This window comes from Hyla sarda, chromosome 3 (genome assembly GCF_029499605.1).
Source record: "Hyla sarda isolate aHylSar1 chromosome 3, aHylSar1.hap1, whole genome shotgun sequence".
Lineage (NCBI taxonomy): Eukaryota > Metazoa > Chordata > Amphibia > Anura > Hylidae > Hyla > Hyla sarda.
In genome coordinates, this window is record NC_079191.1 from 259,359,635 (window position 1) to 259,372,237 (window position 12,603).

General features: G+C 37.4%; 1 protein-coding gene across 14 annotated transcripts in view; it reads right to left on the reverse strand.

Annotated features, from left to right (window-relative positions):
* PTPRK (protein tyrosine phosphatase receptor type K) overlaps positions 1–12,603 on the reverse strand; it is a 400,600-nt gene that overhangs the window by 81,041 nt on the left and 306,956 nt on the right. For all 14 annotated transcript variants that reach the window (XM_056566508.1, XM_056566504.1, XM_056566511.1 and 11 more), the window contains exon 14: positions 780–918. In XM_056566508.1, coding sequence (XP_056422483.1) covers positions 780–918 — 139 coding nt within the window. The remainder of the gene's footprint in view (positions 1–779; positions 919–12,603) is intronic.

Genomic DNA, 12,603 nt, shown 5'->3' on the forward strand with positions numbered 1-12,603 from the left:
ACACCAATTGCCTACTACTAAATATTTTAACTTTTCACATCACGTCATGCTTTCAGCTAGGGAAAAACAAATCACCTGACATGTTCACTTCAAGGAATTCAATACATAATTTGGATCTTTTTCTATGAAGTAGTCTGTTACTTTAGCACAGGAGACTACCTGTAAATCTCCTTCTGTAGAGTGCTACCAGTGAAACAGTTCAGTGACCTTGTCATATATGTTATTCAAAGCCTTAAATGAAACTTTGGTAAAAATGGGAACATTTTAAGGAAACCCTGTGTATTTATGTATAGTTGTGACTTATTGCTCTTATGTGTTAGAAGTGGCTTGCAGTAAATCTAAGTTATGAATGCAGAGATCTGGCTTCCAGATAAAGGACTCTGAACAGGTCTTCAAGCAAAAAGAAGCACATTTCACACATAGGATACAAGAAAAAAGACGGTGCGCACCTCGTGCAGGTAACCAGGATAACTTTGTGTGTAGATGGTTGGAAAAATGGGCCAGCAGGGTGGTATCTTTTATAAATAAATCGTTCATTTTAACCTAACCCTTAGAGGTCTGCGCTCCTTCAGAAGTTCCGCCTTTTCTTTTGCGATCGGATTATCCGCTCCACCTTTCTACATTTCACACATAGGCTTATATCTTAACAGGTGTATGATATACAGCGTAGCTCTAATGGCTCTTTTTTTAACTTAATAGTCTACCATTAGCTACTTAACACTACAGACTATAGACAATAACAGTTTAGGACAGCAAATCCAATCATTTCAGGCACTTACCTTTTTTTCACAATTAAAACTACAAGTAGTAGGAGTAGGATGAATACCAGTATCCCTGCACTAATCCCAGCTATTTTTACAACCTGATCGGTTTGCTTGGCTGGATCAGGGATCACTTCAGGTTCCTCAGTAGCAGCAGCTAAATAAATTCAAATACATAACATTAAGAATGGTATAGAAGAAATACAAACCAGCAATATTTTCTAAATCCCAAGTACCGGTATATCAAAATGCAATTTAAATTATTTTTTTGTACATGATTTTTAAGGTCTATTTCAAAATATATCCCGCATTTCCATCTAATATTATAAATGGAGACTAAAATATGAATTACAGGTGCTAAGGACTGTTTGCCTAGGCGCGTTCTGTAAAAGTCACCCTATATACACCATGCTGCATATTATGAGCAGTCTGTTAAAGCCAAAGTGTGCTACATAAAAAAAAACGAAATAATTATATCAGTGGAAACATATCAACTATGTAGAAAAAAATATATATCTTAGAGATCATTGCTGGTTATTTCTCAATGAAGAAAAACAAAAAAATAAATCCTGTAAAAGCACAGTAGTAAAAGCATCGGAGGGGAACTGATTGTAGAACTAATATTCAGTTGAATGGGACAGTTCACATTCATCCAGCGTACCAATTTGGACGCTTTTAATTTTCACACATACCTTCCCAGGTGAGTGGACCCACACAGTAAGTAAAGTATCCTAAAACATGATTGATGATATGTGGAAATATTCACCAGCATGTATAAAAAAAAAAAAAAAAGGTTTATTGGACACAATGACAGGTGGCTTTATTGATGCATTAGGAGGGAAAGACCATAAATACCTGTGCCTCCTGACCATGTGCATGACTGCCCATTACCCTCCTGACGAAGTTGTGGACGCAATCACACATGTAGAGGGGGCATGTTTAAACTTTTTTTTTTCACACTTTTAGTTCCCTTAGGAGACTTTTAGGAGGAATCAGATTCCTCATACAGATCAATGTGGTTTCATAGAACCACATTGATCTGTGTGCTCTGCGCTCGATTGATAAAGCCTGGTCCTGCCAGGCTTTATCATTCACAGCGCAGAAGCCGGCATTGGAGACATAGTGCATGCTTACCTTATGTCCTGTTCCTTTCTCCCATCACAAAATAACGTCCGTTATAAATAATGGGCTATGACGGGTAAAAATGGGTAATGTAAAAATCTCATAGACTATGGGATTTTGTAATGGCCGTATGGGATTTTGTAACGGCTGTTTAATGGCTGATTTTCATAACCTGACAGTCAACAGATCTTTGAAACTGATGAATTTTATAGTGTGAAAGAAGCCTAAAAGAACAATAGCTAGGCTATTTATCCAGCATATATATCATATACTAGCCAGTTTTAGACCTATTGATTTAAACTTTTGTCCTACACAGTATCAGCTGGTTAATAATGTCATAATAAAAGTTAAAATATAGATGTGGGGTGATCATAAAAGGGCTTTTCTCTTACCCCAGGCTTAGACCCGTGGGTTTGGTAATGGTCTAGTTGGACGCCAGACAGTAATACAGGCCACACAGACGTCGGACAGGGGGACGCATCGAGCACAATTAACAAATACTGGTTCTAAACAACTGATGCATTTTTTTCATCAGTTGTGGTAAATTTTAAGCTGGGTTCACTAAACTGGATGCCGGACATATGTGAACCCAGACTAAAGAATTAAACAGCTAGTGGCATAAATGAAAAAGTAAAATCTACAATCTACAACCCATGTCATGTGAAGTAATAATTCATTGACACAGACTAATTACCATCATAGGAATAGCCTTAGTCTTGTCTCACTTGTACTGTTCTCTTACCCAAGATGTGAAAAGATTAACATTGTTTTTAAAGAACCATGCAAAGTTTTTCAGACAGACCAGCATAGAAATGTAACTAGAAATAATTGTACTTCATGTCCCCGACACAAACATACACTGTGTCCATTACAAAGTAGAGCTCTAGAGCAATGAATCTGAACAAAACAGAGGGAATTATACAACACAGACTCTGCTTCAAAGAGCCAAGAATCCATCATCACTGCTGTTTTAATATGTAGTGCTCAGTCAGTACAACCTGCTCCCTCCCCGTTATTCAGCCTTGCAATTTTCTTGTTTGGCACAAAATAAAAACCCTGATTTACTTGTTCAGCTTTCCCAGTTTTACAATACTGAGTGAGGGAAAAAAAATAAAAAAAATAAACCTGAAGAAAAAGCAAATGGACACACACACACACTCCAACACTGCTATTGGCCATTAGATGCATTGATATCAGGATACAAATAAAGTGCCAAAAACAACTCGCGATAAAAATAAATCCATATCAAGTCTTAACTGCTTTAGCCATTAACTGCACATTTCGTTTAATCTAGAATCCATAGCCCCAAAATTCTGCATTCTATTGATAAAACTATATCGAAAGGTAGTATAATTCAGTGCAAAGTGCACAGAGATTAGAAACTCTGTAAAATCTTCCAGAATTCTTAGCAGGCATATTTTATCCAAGATAGTTTATCTACAGGCCCATCTGTTTCTCAGATTAGGCTGCAGGCGGCCAGCTGTAAGTCACTTCCAAAGATGCAGTTACAGACTGAGGTTTCTTGTTAACTTCTGGCTCCCATACATAGCAAAATAGAAGAAGCTGGAAGAATGGAGATCTGGTTGTTATACGAAGATGGTACAAACCACAGACAGATTTATGGCTCAGGTGTGTGTGTATTATATATATATACATACACACACACATATATATATATATATATATATAAATATATATATATATATATATATATATATATATATATATATATATATATGTGTGTGTGTGTGTTTGTGTGTGTATGCATGAGTTCTCCCACTCATGTACCAGATAGCAGTAATACATAATCACATAATCTTACTATATATATTTTTTTTAATTGTCAATTTTCTTCTTTAAAGATTTCTATTACGGCATAAAAAGCATTTCTGACCGGGGAACTATGGGGTACATGCAAGGGCAACAGTGACTTTAGACATATTGATAAATCTGGGTCAAATGCTGACTGATTTGTCCATGGCAACAAATCACAGCTCAGATTTTATCTTACAGATCAATTGGAGAAATTAATGTTGTGACTGGTTGCTATGGGTAAACGGTCATTGTAAACAGTATTTGACCTTGGACAGAACAACAAATCTGGGCCAGTATGTACATTAAAAGACCACTTTATTCCAGACACCATCATAGTGGCGCATTGGACCGCTCTTGGATCTCACTAGGTGTTGACTTGGTGCAGGAATATTGGCCCATGTCGAAAGGGAAGTACGGTAGTTGCAGTTGCTGCAAATTTGCAAAGGTTCTAATATGTTCTAATTTTCATACAGGGATCCCATTATAAAAAAATATATAATTAAAATAATTAAAAAAAATAAAATAAAAGAGTGCGGTATATTCCAAAGAGCTATTTACACTGCTAATATGGAATAAATCACACTAATTTATTCAGAAAATGATTGTTAAAAAAAAATGAGCACGTGTGAGGGGAGATCATAATACAGATATATATATATATATATATATATATATATATATATATATATATATATATATATATGCAGTTTTCAATTTTGTTCATCCAGCAAACAGATTGTTGGTCTACATCTCCTTGTAGTTTAAATCAAATCGACAGCTGAATGATATTCTTAGTGCCAACTGATGCCCTAAACATGTTTAGTGGCATACATCACACAAGCTTGTTACATGTACGAGTAAATGGAAACCATTTACAGGTTGTGAATCTGGAGTACCAACAAAAATATTGACTGCATACAGTGTGGTAAACACTGCATATTAGCTTCTGTGCCCCCCAAGGAATGCTTATGCCCAGTTAGCCAACATGTTTTTTCTTTATTTCCTTCTTATTCAATTTACAGTCCTTACACTTTCTATACTAATCCAACCTACCCCATCCCACCCATATTACATTTTCCCCACAGGAGAAGTAATGCAAGAAAACAATTATCAAGCAATTAGTAGGGGCACTTAAAGGGGTACTCCGCCCCCTAGCATCTTATCCCCCTATCCAAAGGTTAGGGGATAAGATGTCCATTTAAGCCCATTTACATGTAGCGATTATTGAGTTAGAGGATTCAGGGCATTTATAACAATATGTTTCTGGTGGAAATGTACCAAAAAGGACTAACAATGGATGACAATTGTAATACAGATTACAGTGATTATTTACACATTCTTCACACCACATATAAAGTATTTAGGTTGCCATGCAAAGACATTCATCATATAGGTACTGCAAATGCCACAATGTTATTTACAGACACCCTTGGTAATTATAAATAACAGATAAATAGTTTTATTATTTATCCATGCCAATAATCATCGCCATTGCTCTAAAACATACATTAGGGATCACTGCTGTATGTAATCAAGCCATTCAAGTAAGTAACTTTCTTAAGACTCATCTGATTTCACGTATGCTCCCTCAACATAATTTGCCATTTCATATTGAGTTTCATGTTAGGTCAGAAGGACAATTGCCAAGAATCTGAAATTCTTACTAGTCCCATAGTTTCTTATTGGAGCATTACGCTATCAAAGATTTCTAGCTATTGATTCAACTTCCTGATACTTTGTCAATGGTTTTTATAACAGCCAACTTAAAGAAGCCCTATGGAAAAAAAATTGCACAATGAATAGCTACATGGTCCAAAGCAATGGCAATATGACAGAATCTGGACGTGTTGTCACGCTAGACTTTTGACCTTGTGCATTTACATTTTTTCTTCTTAGAAGCCCTCAAACTAAATATAAATAAAATGATTTTATTTGTCGTAGTCAAAGAACATTATAAAAAGCAACACATCTTGAAAAACCGATACAACATTAGAATAAGCATCTTTAGAAGTGACTCCAGTTGTCTATATACCCTGGAGCATAAATCCAAGAAAAGCTCTGCTGATTGTGGCACATAAGGAGAGTGCTACGGGCACTGACACAGATGCTGCATATATGCTTTTAATGCACAAGTAGGACTTTCTATTCTTTGCAAAATGAACTACAACAGACAGGCATAATAGGATGTATTGGAAAAAAACACTGTTGCCCAATGCTAGGGGTTTACCAGTATTAGGGATCCAACTGACAAATCTTTATCTGCTCAAGCAGCTCAAAGCTCTGCTCATCATCCTGAGCTCACAAACTATCATCTTGATTCTCATTTTTACAGATTTGGGAGGATTTTAGAGTGACATACGGATGGCATTAAGAGCATCAAGGGTTTAAACATTGTATTGTGATAAGAGGGACAGAAGGGGTAACTTGCATGCAGGAATGTAAAGCAATGTAGACTGTGTCATCCTAGGATAAAGTTATGAAAACAGTAAAGAATTCACAATCTCTGTACTTCTATACGAGTTTTCCTTTACAACTATAATTTAAAAAGGAAGAAATGATATCTGTATGCCCTGGGTCTTCTCAGGGTTAAAAAAAATAAATCAATCAAGTCCCCTACCCTTATCAATCTGCACTCAATACCCCATAATGACTGTGAAAATGTTGCATGGTCATAATTGGGAGTCACCTGTGGTAAATTCAGGTGATTGGACATGATTTGACACATCCCTGCCTATAAGGTCACACAGCTGACTATGTATATCATATAAGTCATGAGTAGGAATGAACTGCCTGTAGCGCTCAGACCGGATTGTCCGAGTAGTATTCCAGTACTCTTCCTAGATCTGGTGCCTCAATTAACCAAGTGACTGGGAGAGAAGTGCCTTGGTAAGAGAGGATCTCTGGAGCTTAGCCAGAGTGACCATTGGTTCCTTTATCCCTGTGTGTAGGAGTGGCCAGAAAGAAGCCTCTCCTCAGCAGAAAGCCTTCTTGGAGTCTTTTGAAACTTGGATTAAACATTTTTTTTTTATTTTTATTTTTTTTAGTAGAGTGTAGAATACACTTGGTATTGCAATGCAATAATTTACTTCCTAATTCTTACAGTTAAAACATTACACAATTTGATGATGTAATACGTACGTACACAGGTGGTCAAAACTGCATCATGTAAATATACCCTTTACAGAAAATATTCAAGCTGAAATACTGTCCGCACGCATATTCAATCAACATTAGGTCTCTTGTGCTCATACAGTAACACTTGTGACTAGAGCTTGTAAGAAATAAATGAGTGCTAAGTACGGAGTCTTCGGCACTCAAGCATTTTCCTTATTTAGACAAAACTGCATCTGTATAATTAAAGCACTACTATCTACAGTATGATTTCTACTATGCAATTTCTCTCATTTCAATATTACAGAAGAAAATGGGACCATTTACAAATGTGCTGGACTAACTGCAATATAGCAAAATATTTGATCTCTGGTTTTAGTTTTACTATACGTTTTGAAGTTAAAATTTAGAATAAGACTTGTAAAGAAAATGTACAAGCTTTCCTGTGTGTATAAAAGGAGCAGCACTATTTTTGGCCATAATGTGGTATTTTTCAAGCAGATTACCACAGCTCTCTAAGAACTGGTGGGCGGAGCGCTCTTCCCCTCTCCATAAACTTGTGGTGCTTGTCTTGTAGACGCAAGACAAAGCTGAGCTGATTTTAGGAGATGATTTGAGTTGTGGCAAAACAAAAAAGGGGGTGTCAGAGAAAAGGATTGATAACAGGAAAATTAGGCATTTTGACCAAAAATCTATATTACTTCTTATATTCACGTACTATTGATCTATGCAAACTTTGTTAAACTGCCAGTGCCTATTTAAGCACAATACCAGACAGGGCTTTCATCTACTATTTGAACATTTTAATACTGTTTTCTCAGGGGGTCTTTGGGCCTGCCAAGGCACCAGAACTTTAAACTACCTAAAGGCTGATGTAACACACAAGTTTGTTTTTTTTCCTTTCTGGAAAATTGCCACTGCTGTTTTTGAGTCAAATCCTGAAGTGGATTTAAAGGGAACGGAAAATATAAAAAGAAAGGACTTCGATCAATTTCACACCATGAAACATCTGGCCAGAAAATGTCTGCATTGCTGTCCCCATAGACTGAGAACCCTGAAAACAATGGAAAGGCTGCTGCATCGGAATTTCAGAAATTCGGTCATGTGAACCCAGCCTTATACTTCTCACTGGATTCACTTCTGGCTTTGGCTCAAAAATTACAGTGACAGTTGTCCAAAAACGACCACATCTGACACCAGCCTCGCGCTATGCCCCTGGGTAGACTATTTCCAACACAGAAGTGTGTCTTATTCTTAAACATCACACGGTAAAACTATCATTATTGGTTTCCTTCAAGTACATATATCATACTGTGTTTCCAGCAGTGCCACCATATGTAAACAACATGGGTCACTGACTAGCACCCACATATTGATACAAGTATGCTGTCTTTTGGGGTCATTGTTGATTAAGGGTAGGGTCACACATGCTGTATTTTATTTTATTTTTTGCATATTTGCTGCATATTGTTGCTGCATATTTTTCTATTCATTGAAGTCAATGGGTAGCAACATCAGCTGCAGCAAGTACACAGAAGCAAATACAGCACATGTGACCCTACCCTCAATGTCTTAGCCAAACATGTAGAGTTTGTAGTTTATGGTAATCTGTGAAGGGGGATGAAGCCTGTTTAAAGAATAGCTCACGTAATTTCCTAGAAGAAGGCTGCAAAAATCTTAAACTTACAATAAATGTTTGTCTCTTCTGCCCATGCATGGCACTCCATGTGGTTTAATAACTGGAGCAATATTCCCCCTGTATTCTATATTCTAATCTTTTACACTAATTTAATTTTGTGTTTAACCCCTTAAGGACACAACCCATTATGACCTTAAGGACCAGAGCATTTTTAGCACATGTGACCACTGTAACTTTAAGTATTAATAACTCGGGGATGCTTTTACTTATGAATTTGATTCAGAGACCGTTATTTCATGACCTATTCTTCTTTAACATAGTGGTACATTTTTGTCAATACTTGCATCATACAGTGGGGATCAAAAGTTTGGGAACCCTAGGTAAAAATTTGTATTAATGTGCATAAAGAAGCCAAGAAAAGATGGAAAAATCTCCTAAAGGCATCAAATTACAGATTAGACATTCTAATAATATGTCAACAAAAGTTAGATTTTATTTCCATCATTTATACTTTATTCAAAATATCAGAAAGCAAAAAAATGGCATCTGCAAAAGTTTGGGCACCCTGCAGAGTTAAAGGGGTTATACAGGAAAAAACTTTTTTTTATATATCAACTGGCTCCAGAAAGTTAAACAGATTTGTAAATTACTTCTATTAAAACATCTTAATCCTTTCAGTACTTATGAGCTTCTGAAGTTTAGGTTGTTCTTTTCTGTCTAAGTAATCTCTGATGACACATGACACACGTGTCTCGGGAACCGCCCAGTTTAGAAGAGGTTTGCTATGGGAATTTGTTTCTAAACTGGGCGTTTCCCGAGACACATGTCATCAGAGATTACTTAGACAGAAAAGAACAACCTTAACTTCAGAAGCTCATAAGTACTGAAAGGATTAAGATTTTTTAATAGAAGTAATTTACAAATCTGTTTAACTTTCTGGAACAAGTTGATATGTAAAAAAAGTTTTTTCCTGGAATACCCCTTTAATATATTGTACTGCCCCCCTTTGGCAAGTATCACAGCTTTGTAGCCAGGCAAGAGTCTTTCAATTCTTGTTTGAGGTATCTTTGCCAATTCTTCCTTACAAAAGTCTTCCAGTTCTTGGAGATTTCTGGGGTGTCTGTCACGCACTGCTCTTAAGGTCTATCCATAGATTTTCAATTATGTTGAGGTCAGGAGATGGTGAAGGCCAAGGAAAAACCTTCAGTTTATGCCTCTTGATGTAATCCCCTGTGGATTTCGAGGTGTAATTAGGATCATTATCCATTTGTAGAAGCCATCCTCTCTTTAACTTCAGCTTTTTCACAGATGGCATCAAGTTAGCATCCAAAATTTGCTGAAATTTTATGGAATAAATTTTTCCTTCTACTCGTGAGATGTTCCCTGTACCACTGGCTGCAATACAACCCCAAAGCATACTTGATCCATCCTCATGCTTAACAGTTGGACAGAGGTTCTTTTCATTAAATTCTGTTCCCCTTCTTCTCCAAACGTACCTTTGCTCATTCCGGCCAAAAAGTTCAATTTTAACCTCATCGGTCTACAGAACTTGTTTCCAAAATGCATCAGGCCTGTCTATATGTTCATTTGCAAAGTTCAAACATTGATTTTTGTGGTAAGGACGTAGAAGAGGTTTTCTTCTGATTACTCTTACATGAAGACCATATTTGTACAAGTATCTCTTTATAGTGAAATAGTGTACCACAACAGTCAAATATGGGTTTTGAATTGTTTTTCTCATAATCCTGCGAGCTGTTCTGTCTGATATTTTTATTGGTCTTCCAGATCTGGCTTTAACTTCCACTGTTCCTGATGACTGCCATTTCTTAATTACATTCTGAACAGAGGGTATTGACATCTGAAAACATTTTGCTATCTTATAACCTTCTCCAGCTTTGTGAGCGTCAACTATTTTTAGTTTCAGATATCTAGACAACTTCTTAGAAGAACCCATGGTGCCAATTGTTGGGGCAAGGTCAGATTAAATCAACTGGTGCCAGAAAGTTAAACAGATTTGTAAATTACTTCTATTAAAAAAAAATCTTAATCCTTCCAGTACTTATTAGCTGCTGAATACTACAGAGGAAATTCTTTTCTTTTTGGAACACAGAGCTCTCTGCTGACATCATGACCACAGTGCTCTCTGCTGACATCTCGGTCCATTTTAGGAACTGTCCAGAGCAGCATATGTTTTCTATGGGGATTTTCTCCTACTCTTAAAATGGACAGAGATGTCAGCAGAGAGCACTGTGCTCGTGATGCCAGCAGAGAGCTCTGTGTTCCAAAAAGAAAATAATTTCCTCAGTAGTATTCAGCAGCTGATAAGTACTGGAAGGATTAAGATTTTTTAAAAGAAGTAATTTACAAATCTGTTTAACTTTCTGGCACCAGTTGATTAAATAAATAAATAAATAAAAGGTTTCCACCGGAGTACCCCTTTAAGTACATTTGGATTTACATGAATGGTAAAACATCACTATGGTGTACAGGATTACAATTATAGTACACTTGATTTTTGTGCCCTTTTTATATGGCACTGCCCCAAAGCAGAAGAAATGTATACTGCTCCTGGTTTTTACGTTGGCATATCTATAAGAGATTGCTAGAATACATTTATAAAACTAGACGTTCCCGTTACACATACAAAGTTGTGAACTATTGAAGGGGCAATTCAAAACTGCACCGCAAACATGGAGTTAACAGTGTCATCATAAACCACTATAAACACGGTGGCCAGGAGAAAAGCTGATCTTGTTTAAGTGGTGATTTAGTTAATAGCACTTGCCAAGTACCACTGCTTTAAAATATTCTCTCAGCAGGATGCACCACACTGGCATTAGAAGGACAGCTATAGAGACAAGATTTTCCTTCTGAGAAAGACATTATCAGATGTGATTTAAAACTCCTGGATTATTTTTCCCATTATGCTATCCCTGCAGAGCAAATGACGCAGCAGGTGGTGTTTAAGTATAATAACTACCATGGTACAAGATACAAATGTACTACAGAAAATGATTATATACCAATTCCAACCATTAGTAAATAAAATGGCAAGTAACGTCACATCTTCAAAGGCAATATGCGTCATTATCATAATATATATTATGGATGTCCCGATACCGATACTAGTATCGATATCGGGGCCGATACCATGTATCTGCATGGTATCGGGGACTCGTCTATGTCCCTGATACCAAATCCGATACCTGATGTAGTGCTTCGCTACCCCGTCCTCGCATCACTGCCGCTGCCCCGTTATGCCGTCTGCATTATGGCGTCTTATGGAGGAGCATATGACATGCACGTCACTCCACTGTGCCCAGCGTAATACTACGGAGGAAGCAGAGTGACATGTATGTCACATGCTCCTCCATAAGACACCATAATGCGGATGGCAGAATGGGGCTGCGGAGTGGCGACACCGAACGGTGAGCAACTACAAAAGAGGGCTGCTATCTACAGGGAGTCCTGCTGCCTACAAAGGGGGGCTGCTGTCTACAGGGGGGATCCTGCTGGCTACAAAGAGGGTGCTCTGCTTGCTACAAAAGGGGACTGCTGGCTACACAGGTGAGGGTCCTGTTGGCTACAAGGGGGGGCTGCAACTAAAGTATCGGTACTCTTATTCGGTCTTAAAAAAAATGGTATCGTGACATTCCTAATATATATATATATATATATATATATATATATATATATATATATAAATAAAACTAGAATAAAAATAGTTAGTTGCAGATAGTTGCAGCAGCAGCCTTGGTTAAAAAATGGAGGCTCTTAGCGCACTTTTTTGATCAAAACGTGTCCCCTCATTTCGGATGGGTTCCTAACCCTCATTTCACTCACCTCTGCTGGGCATATGGCCTCTGACTGGGTGACATGCTGGATCCACTATCAATTAAAAATATCTCCTGTGAAATGGGAGGGGTGCACGGCCAAAAGGGGTGCCACTCCCCCTAAAATGTACAGCAAAAACAAAAAGAAAAATAGCCAGCACAACTAACTAATAAACGGATGCACGCTGCTGTGGCAAATACAGAGTATACAAAAAAGAAGGTTGCAGCAGCACCCGGTCAAAAAATGGAGGAGGTTTTTTTAAATTGATAGTGGATCCAGCATGTCACCCAGTCAGAGGCTATTTGCCCAGCAGAGGTGAGT